Genomic DNA, 23,040 nt, shown 5'->3' with positions numbered 1-23,040 from the left:
GCAGAAGAGGCCGCAAGCGACGCAGAATGAATGTTTCTTTTGAGGGATGGAATGTTTGTTTGTTTCAGCTCACAGAAACGGTGCTGTAAACAGATTTAAGGTTTTAACATGTTCCTGGATGTTACAGAGAAGTCGACTCATGAAACAGACCCTGTTCTTTTCGTTCATGGAAGCGCAAACCGGACAAAGCATGGACGTGTGAGATCTCGCTCGCTTCATTCACGGTCACAGAAGCCAAGAGAGATTCAGGGATAGACATACGTCACTGTCTCTCAGACATGTCCGTCTATCACTGAATCTCTCCTGGCTTCTGTGAACATGAAAGAGAAAGTTGAATAAAGAAAGAGAAATAGAAATGTCAAAGTACAAAAGAAAACATGCAAAACTTTCCTATATTGTAATCATTATGAGCACAGGTCTGCTTAACTGAATATATGACATTTACTAACCACATAATGAACTACAAATAAACAAAAATAAACTTGAATTGAAATTATAACATCATGCATGCATAAAAAAAGGATCTTTAAGATGTTTTGCCTTTTATATATGCTGGTTTACATTTAAAATCACTGTGTTACAGTATTGAGAACTGAGTGTGCAAATGTGTTTAATTTAGGGCTGCTCGATTATGGCAAAAATCGTTTTTGAAATCACGATTATTGGTGGGTGATATGATCAAAGTCTTATTAATGATATGAGTCAATTTAAATGTCAGTGAAGTTACACAATTATCGAAACTTCAGCAAAAAATATATCAACCATCATATCTGTATCAGCCGATATATGATAATTTTTAATGTTATCGTTATCGGCCTGATAAGAAAATTTGGCTGATATATTAAAGCCGATAAATAATGGATTATTTCCTTCAGCTGAGATGCTTCAGATGCGCATTGTTCATCATGATGGTTTTGAATTGCTTGAAATTTGATTGTAATAACTTCGAAAAGGAAAATACAGTTAAGTGCAACATCTGTCATGTAAGCTACATAATGTTATAATGAGAACATTACAATTGTGTGTTTGGGACATGACTTTTAATGTTGAGACTTTTGTTTTTGTAATCAGGCTCTCAAAAATTATATAAAAATTTGGATTTAGATTTATTGGTCAATATATCGATTATCGGCTTTTAAATATAAAGAATTATCGGTTATCGGTATCGGCCAAAATTTTCATATCGGTTCATCCCTACTAATAGGTTAATTATTAAAAGTACAAAGTCCTCAAAACAGTTACAGAAGACAAGTAAATAGTCAGCAATACAATAAAAACAAAGAAACTAATTACAAACAAAACCAACAAAAAATGCAACAGAATAAAAATACTAAATTACTAATTACTAATTAATAATTACTAATCTACTAATAAACTAATTACTAATAAAAAATACTAATTAAATAATAGAGTGCTTTAGGTTTTTCAGGAAGATGTACTTGCAGTGGTATTCAGATAAGTAATAGACAACAACAGAAATTGAATAAAGTAATCAAATGTAAAATAACACTACATTAAATATAAACAAATCCTTATTAAAACTTCAAAAGTTATTCATTCAGGAGCAGTGAGTGATTTTATCTTTGTCTTTTGTTGTTTGATTAACAGTAATGACTGCAGCAGACTGCACAGATCCAATATACTGATACACACGCATGTTTTTTTCTCAACTGTTTACATTCACTTATGATATAACTGATTGTGTTTACGAGGGTACTTAACAAAATGCAACAAGAAATTCTCTTGATTACAAAAGTTTTTGGTATGGTGACATTCTCCGCTAACAGGGAATGTTATCTGAACGTTCTGGCAAGGTTGTGAACAAACATTCTTCCAGTAACATTAATAGAATGTTCGTTCAGAGTTATCTGGTTTTTAATAATGTTCACAAAATGTTAGCACAAAAATATTATTTATACATCGTTTTTTTTGCTAATGTTTCAGTTGGACATTCGTCTAAATGTTACGTTTTTTTAACGTTACTACTTGTTTCAGAACATTCGGAGAACATTCAAAAGTAACGTTCCCATAATGTTTGGAATCTTTCCTTAACGTTCGCATAGCCAAGAAGAACATTTTTAAAACATTTAAAAAATGTTTTTAATGTTCAGAGAACATTCATAAATAACGTTTTCGTAACTTAATAAGAATGTTAGTAAAACGTTCTCAGAACTACTGCTGTCAAACAATTAATCACGATTAATCGCATCCAAAATAAAAGTTTGTGTTTACACAATGTGTGTGTACTGTGTATATTTATTTTTTATATATATATATATATATATATATATATATGCACACACACACATGCATGTATATATTTAACAAAAAATATATTATATTTATATATAAAATATTTATATTTATATAATATAAATTTTATATATATACATGTATACATGTAAATATTTCTTAAATATGTACATGTATGTGTGTATATTTATATATACATAATAAATATACACAGTACACACACATATTATGTAAACACAAATTTTTATTATGGATGCGATTAATCGCGATTAATCGTTTGACAGCACTACTCAGAAATTTTTTGTTAGCTGGGTTGGCATTGGCTGTCAATGTTTTTATTTTTCACCAGCTGGAAAAAAATCATAAATCTGTGTCTTTATTGTTATAGTTGTGGAGTGATTATTAAAACTTTGTGATTATGAAAATGTGCTTAATTTTCATGAAAATAATCTCCAAACGCAAAACATCATAAAATAGGCCTCATTTTCTTTATGAAACAGGAATTTGTTTTGATTCTTTTGGTTTTACGTTGTTTTTCCTTGCTTTGTTTCTTCTTTAAACAGGAGACGCAGGGAACGGTTAGCGGGAAACACAAATTAGACACATTCTCATCACAGATGCCCCCCCGCCGCGGGTTTACGGGAACCGAAGTGCGCTGATGAGTTTGTGTCTCATTCAGCAAATGTCTCGATGCATCAGCGACACGACAGGCCACCCACTAACCGCTCGCGTTCACCGTAAAACATCATTGCAGATTGGATCAGCTCCTCGCTTACAGGAAATGTTGTTTGTCTGAAGCTGGTGTTGTGTTTGGGGTGGGGAGGACCAGATCATCCCTTCAGGGGAAGATGGGACAGTACAGGATATTACAGTTTGCGGTTTTCCTCTTATCCTTTGTGTTTCGTGTCTCTCTAGGGTTTGACAGTAGGTAGTAGACGTTGTGGGCAGAACTGGCAACCAACCAGAAGTCTTTGTCACCCACGTAAACAATGCGGTTGTCAATTATAATGCGATTCCTTGGATTTGTTTTTGAGAGGAACTGCATGCGCACACAGATTTAATAATTGCACAAAGCCGATTATTTTTACGATGAATTGTGCAGCACTCATAAACTTGACCAGACCAGAGACTCCTCCTGTAATCTCAGTCTCAGTCGTCTGCTCTGTCTTTCTGTGCTGTTTGCCCTGTTTCTGTTGGGTCGACGCTCTGCTAATTGTCCGATCTTGATCCTGTGAGACGTTCACTGTGTCTCTGAGGCCCGAGGCAGAGCTTTCTGATACAAACACATCTGCGTCGATCAGGTTAAAGAGAGGAAACATGACTGAGTGTTCTGCTCTTCACAGCACAGGAAGAGGAAACAGCTGCGCGCCAGAACGTTGGCCTTGTTTCAGCTGAGCGTTTCAAACCTACGGCTAAATAAGAGCCGTGAACAATGTGTCCTTAAAGGGAGACTTGTGCCGTTTACTCACCCTCACGTCACTCCGAACTTATGTGAGTTCTTCAGGTAATGTTCTCAGAGTGTTCTGGCATGGTTCTCTCCAGTAACGTTCGTTCAGAGTTATCTGGTCTTTAATAATGTTCTCAAAATGTTAGCACAAAAACATTATTTATACATCGTACATGTAGCTTTTTTTTTTTGCTACATTTTAGCAAAAACATTTTAGTTCATCTGATTTTTTTGAAAAATGTTGCTACTTGTTTCAGAACATTCAAAAGTAATGTTTGAAGAATGATAAAATAGAATGTTCCCTTAACATTCGCATATTAATCAAGAAAAAAATGTTTTTAAAACATTTAAAAAACTGTAGGGATGCACCGATATGAAAATATTGTCCGATACTGATAATTCTTTATATTTGAAAGCCGATAACCGATATATTGGCCAAAAAATCTAAATCAAAATTTTTATAGAATTTTTGAGAGCCTGATTACAAAAACAAAAGTCTCACCATTAAAAGCCATGTCACAAGCACACAATTATAATGTTTATTTATTTATTTATTTAATTTTATGTAGCCTATATGACAGATGTTGCACTTACCTGTATTTTCCTTTCTGAAGTGACTCCAATAATATTTCAAGAAATCCAACTTTCAGAAATAATGTTTTCATAATAAGAATATTAGTAAAATGCTATTGGATCGGGATGCACGATATATCGGCATCGGCCGATATATGCTCATTTTTAATGTTATCGTTATCGGCCCGATAAGAAAATTTGGCTGATATATTAAAGCCGAGAAATAATGGATTATTTCCTTCAGCTGAGACACTTCAGATGTGCACTGTTCACCATGATGGTTATGAATTGCTTGAAATATGATTGAAATCACTTCAAAAAGGAAAATACAGTTTAGTGCAATGTACAGCGCAAGTAAGCTACATAAAATTATAATGAGAACATTATAATTGTGTGTTTGGGACATGACTTTTAATGTTGAGACTTTTGTTTTTGTGATCAGGCTCTCAAAAATTATATACAAATTTGGATTTAGATTTATCTGCCAATATATCGGGTTATCGGCTTTCAAATATAAAGTCAAATATAAACCGATAAACTATCGGTTATCGGTATTGGCCAAAATTTTCATATCGGTGCATCCCTATTCTGTGAACATATTTTTGTTAGCTGGGATGACATTTGCTTTCAAGGTTTTTATCGTTAATCAGCAAGAAAAATTGATTCCAACAATATTGTTCTTATTGTGTCGTTATCATTAAAGATGTGGTGTAAATAGTGAATAGTTTTTAAAACATTATCGTTGTTGTTCTCTGTGTGAACGTGCCTTTATGCACTGCTGTTATGCTGCTTTTGCTCATATGTGAAAGAGATGCATAAAATCTTCACAATATCAGGTTTGGAGAAACACATGTGTGGGTAATTGATGGCTGAACTTTGATTTTGGGGTGAAATGAGTCTTTAAGGTTTCTCTGCTGAACATTGTTTGATGTTTTTATGTTTTTGATCGCAGACGGAGCGCAGCGGCGAGGCTTTGAGATCCTGTCGGTTGCTCATTCCTTGTAATCGCTGTGGACACGCTGCTAATTGCAGGGCTGCTTTGACTCACCTTCGTCACAATGCTTTGTCTCCGGTCCGCTGACATCACCCGTCTCACGGCGTTCAGTCATTCTCTGCGAAACTCGTCTGGCGCGTGTTGTGACATGTACGGCAGAGTGAGAAACGCTCACTAACTCCAGCTGTCTGTCATTCTTCTGACTAGGCCTGGGCATTGACACAAAATTCACCATTCGATTCAGTTCCAATCTCGATTGAATTCAATTGGATATCAATTCATTTGGATGTATATCAGGAACATTTTTCTCAAAGGAAAAAAATCTCTCTGAACTAAAGCTGTAAACTGTACACAGGGTAAAATTAACCTGCTTAAATACAAACATTTAAATTGCACATAAGGCAGTTTTTATAATAATAACTTTTAAATGACAAAATTATGTTTCTACTTTTTTTGAAATATAAACGTTTTAATGGTGGCTGTCATAAAACTTATTCAAACATGCATTATTATAGAAGAACAAGTTAAGTAAAAATGCAATCAATATTCAATATAATGCATATATTTATCAAAATTCTAGCTAACTATTGAGTACACTGAATGGCTTTTCTGAGGTGAATGTGACGTTACGTGAGCTGTTTTATTGGCATCTTTCCGCGGTTGAAACACTGATTGATCGATTACATGAGACATGATTCATTTCAGTAAGTTGTTTTTTATCTTTCAACATTCCTTCTGATGTTCATTCATGGTTATTTGGTGCTATAACTAGTAGTAAAGAGGAAGAGATGATCGGTTCAACAGCGATTTGTCAGCACACATTAAAGAGACACAAAAATACATTTATTGACTGAATTTTGTGACATAACTTGAAAGCTGAGACTTTGTTTCATATCAAAAGTATCAAAGCTTATTGTGATAATTGGATGGCAGGAGCTACAAATAATGTTCAGTGAAGTTTTGTTCATTCATCAACTGAAAACAGCATCTAAAAGATCGATTCTTGGGATTTAAGAATCAGTTTCAGTTCATCAAAATGAGAGAAATCTATATTTCAACCCAGCCCTACTTCGTGATGATTGCGTAGTAGAAACTGGCCGATCAGATTCCATACAGATCCCAGTGTTTTGTCTTTAACTCCAGGCGAGGCGACGAGGCTTGTGCTCCGTTATCTTTCTGAAGAATCGGTCACACGCGGCTACATGCCTCAACCATGTGTGGTTTGGATCAGGATCTGGTTACAGAAGATCATGAGAAATTGTGAAACCGGTTTTTCCCCCGTTCCCAGTCTTCTGTGGTTTTTCCCTTTCCTCTTTCTTCCTCATACACGCTCCCGTGAGATACAGGTTGTTTATCTGTCTGTCTCTCAAGCATGTGCTGCTCAAGGCAGGGGATCATTGGGTTTCATCTTCCGTGTGTGTGTCATACACATGCTGTGTGCTTTTTTTATAGCGCTGCTCTTTGCGCCACAAGCTGCCGACATGTTTGGATGCGATTCAGAATGTGTCCGTCTTCGTCCTGCAGTGAGATTAAACGACTGTACACGATGAATTACATCAGAATCAGCTTTCACTGGTCTGCTCAAATCTCTTCGCACACTTAAACTACACGCTAAATGTATGTGCTCAGATGCAGATAGTTTACAGTGTATAGAAACACAGTACGGCAGTATTATAAATTGCATCTTTTTGACTCATATTTTTTTGAGTCATGCTGTATTCAGTAACTTTATTCATTTAGGTTGGCACATAAGTACACACAAGTGTGTGTGTGTGTATATATATGTAATACGTGTGTGTGTATTTGTATTTACATACACACATATATTTATACATATATTTATATACACGTATATTATACATAAAAAAGACGAATGAATGAATGAATGATATATATATCACTCATTCATTCATTGTCTTTATCAGGGTGTTTCTGGTGTGATCAGTTATCAGGTGCAGACACGCATATCACTGAGCGCCGGCTATTTTAGTATCCATTAACAGTTCCTGTCTGAGTGTGTGAGTTAATAATTAACCAGTTTGGCAGTGGCCCAGGTGAAGGTAAAGCTGGTCTGGACTCTCTGTTTACCCGCCTATGAGCCGTATGCTGCTGGTGTCTGCTGGCAGGACTGCGAGGAGATCGGCTTTGTTTTCCAGCTATTCAGCAGTTTGAAAGCGCCGGTGTGCCAAAAACGGATTTACACTCAAAGTCAAGCTGATTGCCGAACTAAAGCCTGGAGAAATCCAGCCTCAGGTGAACTTCACTTCAGGACGTCTGGAGCTGCTTTTCCTGGAAATATGAAGTTAAACTAACCTAGAGAATCATGAGTATGACTGAAGCCCAAGTTTTGTGTCATTTGTAGTGATTAGGGCTGGGTTAAAAATATTGATTTCTCACATGTAATCAATTGTCATTTTGATGAACTGATAGTGATTCTTAAATCCCAAGAATCAATCTTTTAGATGCTGTTTTCAGTTGGTGAATGAACAAAACTTCACTGAACATTATATGTAGCTCCTGCCATCCAGTAATCACAATAAGCTTTGATACTTTTGATATGAAACAACGTCTCAGCTTTCAAATTATGCTGATTTTATTATGAAATTCAAACAATAAATACCGTTGGTTACAGAAGATCATGAGAAACCGATCATCTCTTACTACTAATTACAGCACCAAATAAACATGAATGAACATCAGAAGGAATATTGAAAGATACAGAACAACTTTCTGAAATGAATCATGTCTTTAGGGCTGGGCGATATGGCAAAAAAAATTTTTTTCAGAACAATTGACCAATTGAACAAAGTTCCATTCCAAGTGCACCACACATGAAGTGATCAACATAGTGTAAATGTAAAACAATTTGTTAAATATCTTTGCAGAAATATGAAGGCAAATGTTATCTTAAACACATCCTATATACTCAGAAATAATATAAAATAAGAAAATGCTAAATATTTCTTAGCCAAAAAGTAATAGCAATAAATAACACCAGTAATAGGCTATTATTAACAGCAAATGCTTTGTAAAAACAGAAAACAACAGCAGCTTTCAGCCTGTCACCATCATGCAAACATGAAATATCAAACAGGTTTACAAGTTTTTGCATTCCATAGCGTTATTTGTCCTGTTGTTTTTATGTTTGGCGGACATGTTTAGGTGTTGCACTTGTGTCTCGCGTCTTTAGCAGCGTCTCACCAATGAAACGGCATTCTAAAAACACAGGCGGTCAAGTTAAAAAAAAGCTCAACTCGTGTTTAATAACTTTGCCTTTTTTTCTCATTCCACTGCCTGCGTCACATGAGAGCGGTTAATCAGGCGCGCCGGCGCCATCATGAGGTCGGATCATTTTCTTCTCCTAATACGGTTATCATTGCTGTATTGTCAACATGTCTAATTGTAACGCTTGCTAACATTTTTATTCAAAATTGCGATTTCTCGATTTAAAAAATAATAAAAAAAGCGAGGCAAAACATTAAATTCGAATTAATCTGAAAAAATCGCCCAGCCCTACATGTAATCGATCAATCCAGTTATTTTTGTCATATTATTAACCTGTAATATATAGTGACTGACAGGGTTCCTGTATAGTTTGCAGATTTTTTTCGCTTGAGAAAAATTGACGTACTGTACCTGATATAGATCCAAATGAATCAATATCGATTTGAATCGAGATCATAATTGAATCAAATCACAAGCTTGTGAATCGAATTGAATGGTGAAGTTTTTGTCAATGCTCAACCCTACAAATATTATGGATAATGTGAAGGTCTTTGGTTGTAGGTTTGCGTGGCGTTTGGCTCTTTTGTTGTCAGCGAGACCTCGCACAGACGCTTTCAGTGTCTGGAGTCATAAATAGCAGATGGGGTGTGTGGGAATATAGAAACACCCGACTCAACCCCCGTCACACACACACATTTGACTTCATTAGTCATTTGTTATGTCACGTCCGCGTCCGCTCTCCCAGCATGCTCTATGTGTCTCGTTTCTCTTCAGTATGTCAAACTGTTCATCAGTTTCCTCGAACAGCTCCAGTTATTGAATCATGGGAATGATTATTCTCCTGGACTGAGTCTTTGGGAACTTTTGGCATCGTCCAGACATCTAGTAGTAGACTTGGGGTTTTCAAACTGGGGTCCGGGAAAATGTTTAGAGAATTGAAAAACAATGTGTAAATATACTCAATATTCAATGACTCGCATCGGATCGAGCACAAAAAAGACTTTTTATATCTGGTTAGTTATTAAAAGGATATTAAATGAAACCATCTGCAGTTGTACAAATGAATGTAGGTTCTTTCATGCGTCAGATTTCATGTGTGTGTGTTTTGGAGGTCACTTTAGTCTCACAGTCTCATCTGAGTCTTAATTACTGTCTTAGTTTAATTCAGATGTATGTAAATGAGCATTTAGCATATGAGACACTGCAGCTGTGTGGGTGTCTGTGCTGCAGAGGTCAGAGGTCAGAGGCAGGACCAACCAGTGAAATAAAGGCCTGTGTGTGTGTGAGAGAGAAATCACACCGTCTCTTCCCATGATTGTGTATTAGTGACGTCTCAGTGTACAAACTTTTTTAGGCAAGGCAAGTTTATTTATATAGCACAAAGTGCTTTATGTAGAAAGGAATTAATATAATCATAAAATAATCACAACATATGCATAATAAATAAAAAATATCATGCATAAGAAATAAAAACAGAAAGCGTATTTAACTAAAGGCTAAAATACTATTCCTGATATAATACAATATAATATAATTTATAAATTTTTACGCTATTTCAATACAAATCGCGATACTGAACTCACATTACGATACTGTTGTGATATTTTAAGCCTTATAAAGAAGAAAGGTTTTTTTTAATCATTATTATTTTATTTTTATATATAGTAGTTTAATGTAGTAATGTCACTGAAACTGAAATTTAAATTCTGCATTTACTCACTGTCTCTCACGATGTTTTCGTGCGTCATGCACGAAGGTTTTTTTAATCATTATTATTTTATTATTATCAGGACCCACAAATATTCCCCCTTTGCATTATTATACATTGTATTGTATTCATCGTTATATATATAGTAGTTAAAATGTCACTCACTGTCTCTCATGTTGTTTTCGTGCGTCATGCAAGCATGTGAACGTCAGTGTTTACAACAGTATGCATGTCATTGTAAATCTGTTCATCAAATAAAGCCATTGTGTCTTTTCAGAAGACTTGGATTTGGATTAGACCACTCCATTGATTATTTTTACGATGCCTTATGTCATTTTTTTTAAGTTTTAGAGGAACGGACTTTAAATGGAGGGACAGAAATCTCAAAAAAATATCTTCATTTGTGTTTGGAAGTTGATCGAATCTTATAGGTTTGAACCTTGAACATATGACAGAATTTACATTTTTGGGTGAATTATACCTTTATAAATACAGTAAACTGAGTCTAACTCTATATCGCGAATCATATTGTTTACATAATGCATATCGTCACATTTTTATATTGCAATATCTTGATATATCAAGGTCTAAGGGGTCAACAGAGAGCTTACATATTACTATATAAAGCTTGAATGTTTGGGATCGGCCGATCATGATGACTAGAAATAGTCAGTAGTCATATGGTCAGCTGCAAAATTCCTGATTGGAGCATCCATAACACAAACCTTTCATTATTTTGTATGTTTATGAAGCTGTTCTCTTCATTGGCTGATTTCACAATTTACTGTTTTACTGTTTATGAAGAACAGACTGTGTGTCTGTCTGTGTGTGGTTCAGCACTTGATCTCCTGTAGTTTTACTCTCGTCCTCTTCCACCTTCCCTCAGTAGTGCGCTCGGAGTGAACCGTGACCTTTGCTCTATTTAGTCCTGTGTGTTTGAACGTGATTGTCTGAGAAACGAGTCTGGGAAGTGTTTGTACTGCTGTGTGTTGTTTGTTTTGTCTGAGAACACAGACGGGTGTCTTGCTGTCAGACGGGTTGGTCGTGGTCACATGATATTAATAGTGTTGTGTGTGTTGGTGACAGGTATGACGGATTCTCTAGAGACGCACAGAAACATGTAGCGTCGTATGTTCTGCGTTCAAGCTTTCAGACGCTGGTGTGTGTGTGTGTGTGTGGAACTTGGGTTAGAATAATAATGGAACTGACTGCAGACACACACAGATGATAAAAGATTGAGTTTTCATATGCCTCAGACGCATAACATCAGAAACAGAACGAGCGTGAATCATTCCAGGCTGGAGTTTATCCAGCGTCTGAAACGAGAGGCCGTTCATCTGGAGGCTGGAATGTTATTTTGCCCGCGGGGCAGGAAGGTGCACCTGGCATCAGCCGAACACAAACACGGCTGGAACGACTCAAACTGCACAAAACGCCTGCCGAATGAAGACAAAGTGTCCTGAAATACAAGCGTATTTATTTCTGAGGTGCTTTAATCACTGTCAGCAGTCTAAGAAAACATTTCGCATGTATTTTCATCCAAAGGTCACTTTTTCCATTGGTGTTTTAAATTTTATTTGTATATCATGATTGATGTGTTTCCGTTCGCTGCTTGCTTATTTGTTCACTTTGACTTTATTGCAGCCCAACCGTCCCCTTATTTTCATTTGTTTGTGTCGGTGCAAAATGACATCTGGTCAGACAGCCTTCAGAGTCCCACTGAATAGAGACGCACGACTGTGGTTAAACTGAGAATCACGCTTTTTTCGTTTAAAATAGAGATCACAATTCTCTCACTATTCTGAATAGACAACTAAACAAAAATATCATCATTTACTAGAGGTTATGATGACATGTTAATTGCTGCAGTTTATTTAAAAAAAATTTATTTGAATTATTATTTTTTAAAAAAAGAAATTGTTTGAATGAATGATGATTCAGTGACTCACTCTTAAAGACTTCACTTGTTTCATTACTGGATGAATCTGCGTTTTTGAACAAATCTCTTGAATGAATGATTCAATGACTCACTCATAAAGACTTCACTTGTTATTAGATGAATCAGGGTTTTTGAACAAATCTTTTGAATGAGTGATTCAATGACTCACTCATAAAGACTTCACTTGTTATTAGATGAATCAGGGTTTTTGAACAAATCTTTTGAATGAGTGATTCAATGACTCACTCTTAAAGACTTCACTTGTTTCATTACTGGATGAATTAGCGTTTTTGAACAAATCTCTTGAATGAATGATTCAATGGCTCACTCATAAAGACTTCACTTGTTTCATAACTGGATGAATCTGCGTTTTTTAACAAATCTCTTGAATGAATGATTCAATGGCTCACTCATAAAGACTTCACTTGTTATTAGATGAATCAGGGTTTTTGAACAAATCTTTTGAATGAATGATTCAATGACTCACTCTTAAAGACTTCACTTGTTTCATTACTGGATGAATCAGCGTTTTTGAACGAATCTCTTGAATGAATGATTCAATGACTCACTCATAAAGACTTCACTTGTTTCCTTACTGAATAAATCAGCGTTTTTGAATGAATCTCTTGAATGAATGATTCAATGACTCACTCATAAAGACTTCACTTGTTTCATTACTGGATGAATCAGCGTTTTTGAACGAATCTCTTGAATGAATGATTCAATGACTCACTCATAAAGACTTCACTTGTTTCATAACTGGTTGAATCAGCGTTTTTGAACAAATCTCTTGAATGAATGATTCAATGGCTCACTCATAAAGACTTCACTTGTTATTAGATGAATCAGGGTTTTTGAACAAATCTCTTGAATGAATTATTCAATGACTCACTCATAAAGACTTCACTTGTTTCATTACTAGATGAATCAGCATTTTTGAATGAACCTCTTGAATGAATGATTCAATGACTCACTCATAAAAGGCTTGTTCTAGATGCATCAGTGCTGCGCAGACCGATCGGCGTATGACATCAAAGTACAGCGAGAGCGGTTGGAGAGCAAATGACTCCTTATGCTTTTGAATCGCTCTCATGGTACTTTGATGTCATGCGCCGATCGGTCTGTGCAGCGCTGATGCATCTCAAACAAGCTTAAATACTTCATTTGTTTCATTACTGGATGAATCAGCGTTTTTGAACAAATCTCTTGAATGAATGAATCAATGACCTAGTCGCCACCTACTGGTGAAACAATCTAATTGATACAATCCATATTTGAAGCATCAAGTTACTTTCAAAATGGGATTCACTCTATTTTGATCGCTACCATCGACATCAGTGTTTAAATCTGAGCTATAAACCTTTCAAACACACTCACACCTAATCCCAGTCCTTCTGTGATAATTATAATGTTTGTGTAACAGAAATAATGATACTGTGTGTTTGAAAAGACTGTGAAGCGGTTTCATTTAGGAATGTGATCAAGTGTGTGTTTGCATCGAGCAGCTCTACTACTGAACAACGATTCAGTTTTTATTCTTCAGAAGAAGTTCAACCGTCAGTCTCATTAAAGCATAGTTTGCATTGTTTACCGCATTTTCCGCCCTAGGTGTGTTTGAACGGCGTTACACAAACAAACACTGCATGTTGAGACTGATTCTTCAAGGCCCACCTGTGCTGCCTGACCGCCGCTAGACCAAACACTCGTCTGCAAAACAAACGTCTGCTTATCCAAACATGCACATCTGAACCTTCAGCAGAACGCCGTATGCAGTCGGTCCGTCCTAGTTAATTCAAAACCGGTGAAGTCCTGTGACTAGATCCCGATACAGATGTTTTGGCCTATATTTGATGGTTGACAAAGCCTGATGTTATAGTCTATAGAGGAACAGTGTTCAGGTCTATGTTAATATACAGTAGAGAACCAATCAGCATCCAGGACTGATGTTTTATAATGTCAGAGTGTTTCCCACAGTCGGGTTCGCTCGTAAGTCAGTGCGAGAGGGTCTGTCTCTCTCTTTGTCTCTCTCTCTCTTTGTGTCTCTCTCTGTCTCTCTGCTTTGTCATTCCCATGGAAATTTGCAAGCAAATTGTGACACCCTATGACCTTTCACAAACACACACACATACACACACAGCTACCACACCCTCTCGCCCGTTTGTGGCACTGACACTGTCAGCAGACTCTCTCTCTCTCTCTCTCTCTCTCTCTCTCTCTCTCTCTCTCTCTCTCTCTCTCTCTCTCTCTCTGTGTGTGTGTGTGTGTGTGTGTGTGTGTGTGTGTGTGTGTGTGTACTCACTGTGCTGATTTGCTGCTCAAGAAACTTTTCTGATTTATTATTAACATTGAAAACAGTTGAGCTGTTTCAGACTGATACACTACCATTCAAAAGTTTGGGGTCAGTAAAAGAGTAAAAAAAAATTCATCAAGGACTCATTAAATTGATCAACCGTGACGGTAAAGACATTTATAATGTTACATAAGATTCTATTTCAAATAAACACTGTTCTTTTGAACTTTCTATTCATCAAAGAATCCTGAAAAAATAAAACGTATGGCGGTTTCCACAAAAATACACACACACTCACATACATGCACACACACGCACACTCACACACTCTTATACACACACTCACACACTCACTCACACTCTTATACACACACTCACACACACACGCTCACACAAATACACACACACACACACTCACACACACTCTCACACACTCTTATACACACACTCACACACTCACACACACTTACACACACACACACACACACACACACAGTCACACACTCTTATACACACTGTCACACACACACACACACACTCGCATACACGCTCACACAAATACACACACACACACACTCACACTCTTATACACACACTCACACTCACACACTCACTCACACACACACACACACACACTCTCACACTCTCACACACTCTTATACACAGTCAAACACACACACACACACACACACTCGCATACACGCTCACACAAATACACACACTCACACACACTCACACACACTCTTGCACACTCACTCACACGCACACTCTTTCACACACACTCACACACACACACACTCTCGCACACTTACTCGCACACTCACACACTTTCACACATTCTTTCACACACTCACACACACACACACACTCACACACACACACACACACACACACTCTCGCACACTCACACACTCTCACTCTCTCACACTCACTCACACACACACACACACTCGCATACACCCTCACACACAAACTCGCACACACTCTCACACACACAATTACACACACACTCACACACGCACTCTTTAACAAGCACACACTCATACTCACACACTCACTCCCCTCCCCTCTGTGTCTGTGTGTTCAGTGTTGTCTGGCTCGACTGTGACCGGGATTGACCCTGGAGAGAGAGACGGGGGAGGGGCGGAGCTTTGACCCCTCGTGACCCCCTGCATCACCCTGCGTCTGATCCCTGAGTGTGTGTGTGTGTGTGTGTGTTTGCCATCATCAGCTGCTCACTTCAGCTCTTTGAATAGACGTCATAGTGTCAGCGTTACAGCCTCATAAACTTATACGACTGATGCTTTTGTTGTCGTATTTTTATTGATTCTCCTGCAAGTATGAAACGCCAGAACCGAAGACAGATCAGTGATGATGCGCTGGAGGAAGTGATGTCGCTCTCATAGATTCTGATGAAATTTGAATTGGAGGGACAGACAGACACGATTCCCTATAAATGAGCTTTAACTGCTGATAGTTTTAACATCACACCGAAATGATTTGCATGATAGACTCTGTTTAGTGAGTCATGCGTGTGTTTGTCGTGTGGACAGTCAGTCATTGTGAATGTGAGGTGTGTGTGTGTGTGTGTGTGTGTTTGGCTGTGCGGTCGTGGCGTACTTCACATCCTCGGACCATCAGCTGTCTCGCACTCTTTTTGTTCTCATATGCAAAACCGACTCGCTCAGACAATTCAGTCTAGACCTCGTCTGTGTGTGTGTGTGAGCTCTCGCCCGTCCCCCACTTACCCATCTGCCCCGGCGGCCGTCCTCTCAGGGCTGGAGATGTGTGTGGGAACGCAGGAGTTCAGTGTTTAGTGTTAGTTTGACTCCAGTGGATGTGAAGGTGGAATCATCATGCAGCTTCATGCAGCGGACGCTTCGCAGCCGTGTGTTCAGAGCCGCTGCAGCGGTGAGTCTGACACGTTTCTAGTGTTTGTTTATAGTGTTGAGCGATTCGACCGAGGGTTTTATAGACATGCTGCTGCGTGTTTTTACAGTTGTGGGTTTAGGCTGTTTGGTTTGTCTTCTTACTGTTGTTTTTATTTCTCAATTATTTTGATAGTTTTTGTAAAATTCTTCTTGTTGCAGACCTAATGGTACAACTGAGGTCAGTTTACCACGCCTTTTATCATTAACTGTGATGCTGACTAGACTTTAAAAATATGTAAACAAAAGTTTGGAGGCAGTAACTTTTGTTTTGTTTTTTGCAAGACACTGTTAAAGTGATTAAATTGATCAAAAGTGACAGTAAAGACATTTAGCTATAATGTTATAAAAGATTCTGATTCAGAAAATGTCTGAAAAATAAAATATGAAGCAACATTGTTAAAAATCATAAATGTTTCTTGATCATCAAATCATCATATTAGAATGATTTCTGAAGGATCATGTGACACTGAAGACTGGAGTAATGATGCTGAAAATTCAGCTTTGATCACAAGAATAAATTACACTTTACTATATATTCACATAGAAAACAGTTATTTTAAGTTGTAATAATATTTCACAATTTTACTGTATTTTTTAATCAAATAAATGCAGCCTTGGTGAGCAGAAGAGACTTCTTTTAATATTTATTTAAAAATCCTTCCAACACCACATTTTTGAATAAATGCGTGTCTAATAACAGTGTATTTTATCATGGGTCTGTAAATGTTCCTTTTGTACATAATGTTCAGTTGTTCATGAAATGTTTGAAGTTTGGTCTAGTTTGGAACTAGTAGTTTTTTCTGAACTATTATTAGTAGAGCAAAAAAGTGCTGTTTTTACTTTAAAACGTGAGTTCCTGAAGCTCCTTCGAGACCTTTTTGAATCGTAGGTTTTGATTTTGTCTGATTTCTGAACAGTATTTTCGTGTTGACGCAAAAAAGGTTTTCACTCATGTTGAGAAATGCCTTTATTAGCATGACAAAAGAACTGGGATCTGAGGAAATGTTTAGAGAAAAACATTGAAAAAATAATAATAAAAATAATAAAATAATGAGCTTATAAATAAATAAATAAAACAAATGAATAAGATTCATATTAATTAAAAGTAGGGATGCAAAGGGGCGGAAAATTTCTGGAAACTTTCCAGGATTTTTGAAAACTTTCAGGAAATTTTGGAAAGTTTGTGGAAATTTACTGGCCGCCCTTTGCATCCCTAATTAAAAGTAGATTAAAATACAAATTTGATATAATTAAATGAACAAAATAAATAAATAAATATGAGATTAATTTTTTTATATTAATAAATGAATAATATAAATTATAAAAAATAGATTATTAAAATTAAATTACAAAAATAATAAATTATTAAAATAAAAAAAACAAATAATACACTGTGCAGTACTATAGTGGGTAGAAAAAAAACTCAATAAATATTACTTAGTACCATAAAATTCCCTCAAAATACAAAATATTAAATAAAAATGTGATTGAACAAAATGCCAAAAAAGCATAAAATGAATAATATTGATGCAAAAAAAAGAATGCATGATATTTATGAAAAAAGAATGCATAAATATTACTTAGTATCATAACATTCCCTCAAAATACAAAATATTACAAAATATTGAACAAAAATGTAAAAATAATTGCAAAAAATTGCGTAATATTAATGCAGAAAGAATGCATAAATATTACTTAGTATCATAATATTCCCTCAAAATATTTTGATATAAATAAATGAACAAAATAAATGAATAAATGAGATTTTTTCTCATATCAATAAATGAATAAAATAAATTATAAAAAATAGATTTAAAATGAATTATTGAAAAAAATATATATATAAAAAACTCAATATTTTATTTTTTACAGTATAAACTGTGTCTTTCTACATGACTTATAGCTGTTTTTTAAACATTAGGATGGGATGATCATATATGGGCGTCTGAAAGATTGTAAAAGCCCTGCTGCAGAATACAGAAGCATTCAGTCTGATGTACAGTATTTCTGTCTGTCTGCAGCCCAGCTGGAGTTTGTTCAGATCCTGGTGATCGTGGTGGTGATGATGATGATGGTGGTGGTGATCACATGTCTGCTGAATCACTACAGACTCTCTGCGCGATCTCTCCTCTCTCGCCACGGACGAGCGCGCAGACGCCACCTGCCCCTGCCATCGGTAAGAAACACACACACACACACACACACACACACACACACACTGTACTGTCCGCGATGCTTCATTTACACACGCTGATGTCTGTCTCACAGGTTTCGGATCACTGTGGAGTAACTGTGCTAATGTTAGCTTCGGTTGGGTCACATTATCAATGACTCATGACACTCGTGAGTGTGTGTGTGTGTGTGTGTGCGTGTGTGTGTGTGTGTGTGAGACAGATTAGCAATTGAACACAGTGTAACTTCCTTCTTCCAGACTCACTACAGAAATCCTGACATCTAGTGGTTGTAGAATAAACTACCTCACAATATGACACACTGCAATATGTCACGATTGAACACATTATGATTCATCATGATATCATAGTTGAATGATGATTGAAACTGGGCCGAATGTGTGAGAGACGACCAGCGTTTCTCTCAAACGGTTAGAAATGAGAAATTGATGCTTTTAGAGTCTCTTTATTATTGAACTATAGCAAATTACATTAATGTACATTAAAAAAATACAAATATATTGTATATTTTAAGTCCTTATATAAATATAAATTGTTTCTCTGTATCATGTGTAATGTGTTTTTCTCTGTGTTTTATTCAGGAGGGCAGTCTGTGGTCCTCTGATGCTCCAGGCTCTTCTAGTGCCATCAGTGAGGTATGATTTATTTCATTAATAACTGCATTTATATGCAACGCTTAGAACATGATGCTGTTATTACTCTGTACTCTCATCCAGACAGAAAATAAGTCACACTGGGTCCAGATTGTATTGTTAAGAGAAAAAAAACACAAATAAGTCTCATCAGAGTAAAATAAGTCAAAGTTAAATGAAGTTATGACATTCGGAATTAATATGAAAATGTTTACAAATGCAGAACAGGACAGGAATCTAAGATTAAAACAAACATACAGTAAATAATAGTGTCATTCATTATAAATCACATTTATTATCAACGCTAATAAAATCACATTTATTATTTGCTATTTATGCAAAAGGAATGCATAATATTTATGCAAAAGGAATGCATAAATATTACTTAGTATCATAACATTCCCTCAAAATATTACAAAATATTATTGAACAAAAATGTGAAAATAATTGCATAAAATTGCATAATATTTATGCAAAAAGAATGCATAAATATTACTTAGTATCATAAGATTCCCTCAAAATACAAAATATTAAATAAAAAATATTGAACAAAAATGTAAAAAAAAATGCATATAAATGCGTAATATTTATGCAAAAATGATAGTACTTATGCGAAAAGAATGCATAAATATTACTTAGTATCATAAGATTCCCTCAAAATACAAAATATTAAATAAAAAATATTATTGAACAAAAATGCCAAAAAATTGCATAAAATGCATAATATTTATGCAAAAAGAATGCATAAATATTACTTAGTATCATAAGATTCCCTCAAAATACAAAATAATATTATTGAACAAAAAATGCCAAAAAATTGCATAAAATGCATAATATTTATGCAAAAAGAATGCATAAATATTACTTAGTATCATAAGATTCCCTCAAAATACAAAATATTAAATAAAAAATATTATTGAACAAAAATGCCAAAAAATTGCATAAAATGCATAATATTTATGCAAAAAGAATGCATAAATATTACTTAGTATCATAAGATTCCCTCAAAATACAAAATATTAAATAAAAAATTTTGAACAAAAATGCCAAAAAATTGCATAAAATGCATAATATTGATGCAAAAAGAATGCATAAATATTACTTAGTACCATAAGATTCCCTCAAAATACAAAATATTAAAAAATATTATTGAACAAAAATGTAAAAAAAAAATTGCATACAAGTGCATAATATTTACGCAAATAGAATATATAAATATTACTTAGTACCATAAAACATGCATCATTCCAGATCCTGTTTGACTCTGGTGTCCATGTCTCCAGCAGGTCTACACTCCTCGACCTCCGGACCGGGTCCCGTCGTACCTTCAGCGTGAGCGTCTGGACCGCTTCCAGCCCACGTACCCGTACCTTCCCCACGCCATCATTGACCTCCCACCGACCATCTCGCTGTCAGACGGAGAAGAGCCTCCGCCGTACCAAGGCCCGTGTACCCTTCAGCTCCGAGACCCCGAGCAGCAGCTGGAGCTCAACCGAGAGTCGGTCCGAGCACCTCCCAACCGCACCGTCTTCGACAGTCCTCTGATCAACGCGGGCATCAGCGCCGGGAGGCTGGAGGGCGCTCCGCCCGCGTACAGTGAAGTCATAGGGCACTACTACCACCCGTCTTCATTACCGCGCCACGCACAGACTCAGTCCGCACCTCCGCCATTGCTGGTGCAGGGCGTCATTCAGATCAGCCGCACGGACAGCAGAAACACCCGCAACAAAGACAAACAGAAAGCACAGCAGGTCTGACGAGCTGATGTCAGCATCTTAGTGCATTAGTATGAGCGATCGTGCTTCCCGTTTGTCAGGGTAAACGGAGGAGAATCACGGCAGTTGCACAACAGACTCACACGAGAGCTGCCGCTTCCGGATTTGCTCTGGTCTTGCCTTTTCACTCAGACCGAGACGAACTTTCTATACATATTTACATGTTATTTGTCCTCTTCTCTCTCTGTACTGACAAACTCTGACAACAAACAAAAATAGGTTTAGATAGATTCTTCCTTTTACACTGCAAAAAATGATGTTCTCGCTCAGTTTTCTAGCACAAATATCTAAACATTCTTAAATCAAGATACATTTACTGGAGAAGCAAAATAGTCTGAAAAAAATCATTAAAATGAAGTGAGTTTGTGCTTAAAACAAGAACAAATATCTGCCAGTGGAGTCAGAAAAATACATTTTTGTTCTCGTTTTAAGCACTTAAACTTAAACTCAATATCTCAATTTAAGAACGTTTAGATGTTTGTGCTGAAAAGCAAGATAAAAACACTGAGGAAGAACATCATTTTTTTGCATTGTAGAAAGTTTCAGGGTTCAATTTGAGTGATTTTACCCTCATCTTAAGTACAAAACGGTTCTGTAAAAATGCCAATATCACTAGTTTTTGCATCAGATGCACAATATTTATACTGGAGCGTAAACATTTATTCTGACGTTTGTTTGCCGTCAGAGACAGAGAGAGAGCGGTTGGTTGTTTGTTGAGGTGCCAACAACACACAGATTCATGTATGTATGTGTGTGTATATAGGCTACTATATAAATATATATATACATGTATATGGAAAGCTGAAAAAAAGCAAACTTAAAAGCACGATTTTAGAGTTATTTATATAAATGTCTAAAATTGCACTATTTTTAATATTACAATATGACAAGCCTCGGCTTGCGATCAGTCCACAGATAGCGTGAGTGTCCTGGACGCCGAGTTTGTGTGAACGAGTTAACGCGTCGAACGCTCGACTGAACAGATCTGGAGTTCTAGAGTAGTCTTTGAGCTAGATTACTAGTGTAGAATAATTTCAGAGCCCTTCAGTGTCTCAAATGTGTTTGCCTTAACTTTATTCTGTATTCTAGAAATCTGAATTCACAATCATTGATGATGTTTAGAGCCGAAGGATTCCTTCTGTTCGGCTGTGGCGCACCGGCTCGGCGTCTCTTATAGCACTTTACCGACGACGGGAGGAAAAACAATCGACGACACCTGTAGCCGCTGGTTTGATTCGGAGTAAATGAGCACAAAAGCAAACGAATATGCAAACGCTCCCTCAGGGGACGACGCTCGCAGAGCTGAAATCACGTCATGGGAATGTTGATTCACTGCTGATTCACACTCGAGTCACTGAATCAATGAATCATAAATTTAACTCATTCTCTGCCAAACAGTGACTCGCACAAACGAACCCATGATTCAGTCTGCGCTCGTCCGTCCAGGCGGGGAATATCGGGTCGGGTTTTGCTAGTGTTCGGTTTTATTCCAGAGAAACGCTGCTAACAGGAAGTCAAGAGCTGGAGAGAGAAACTACAAATGTAGTTTAAACGCTTTACATTTCTATTATACATGTTCCATATTATCAAAGACTTTAATCTAGCTGTTTAGTGCATTTCTATAACATATTCCATATATATCACTTCATTTTGCATTTCTGGATGATATAATATATGATGCATTTGTAATTTCTGATAATATCATATTATCAGCCAAATGCATTTCTTGTGCTCCTAAAAACCAGCTGTTTAAATTCCTAACTAGGTAGTTAGTGCATTTGTATAATATATATATTCTATATATATTTCTACATATATGATGCATTTGGCATTTCTATAATGTATATTCCATAAATGCGTAGTTGGTGTGGTTCTCTCTCCAGCCGTGGCGTGACGTCTTCCCTTTACAGAGATGCCCGTTTTGTGCCCTCTTGAGATGCCAGTGTGTCACACGCCCCAGTCAGCCAATCAGGCGGCCGTTGACAGGAAGTGACATTGTATGCATGATGATGATGATGATGATGATAACGGAGAGAGTTGCAATATACCGACTTTTGGCCTTTTGATAATGTAGTTTAGCG

At 36.5% G+C, this 23,040-nt stretch overlaps 1 protein-coding gene across 4 annotated transcripts in view; it reads left to right on the top strand.

Moving 5' to 3' along the window:
- The window catches only part of pmepa1 (prostate transmembrane protein, androgen induced 1), a 33,938-nt gene that overhangs the window by 10,130 nt on the left and 768 nt on the right, over nt 1–23,040 (top strand). For 3 of the 4 annotated variants that reach the window (XM_051896197.1, XM_051896198.1, XM_051896195.1), the window contains 3 exons: nt 18,382–18,536; nt 19,134–19,187; nt 20,468–23,040. The exon at nt 20,468–23,040 is cut by the window's right edge and continues 768 nt beyond it. In XM_051896197.1, coding sequence (XP_051752157.1) covers nt 18,382–18,536; nt 19,134–19,187; nt 20,468–20,941 — 683 coding nt within the window. In that variant the 3' untranslated portion in view covers nt 20,942–23,040. The remainder of the gene's footprint in view (nt 1–18,381; nt 18,537–19,133; nt 19,188–20,467) is intronic. The other variant, XM_051896196.1, reaches the window with a different exon arrangement.

Source organism: Ctenopharyngodon idella, chromosome 6 (genome assembly GCF_019924925.1).
Source record: "Ctenopharyngodon idella isolate HZGC_01 chromosome 6, HZGC01, whole genome shotgun sequence".
Lineage (NCBI taxonomy): Eukaryota > Metazoa > Chordata > Actinopteri > Cypriniformes > Xenocyprididae > Ctenopharyngodon > Ctenopharyngodon idella.
This window is presented reverse-complemented; position numbering and strand designations above follow the sequence as displayed.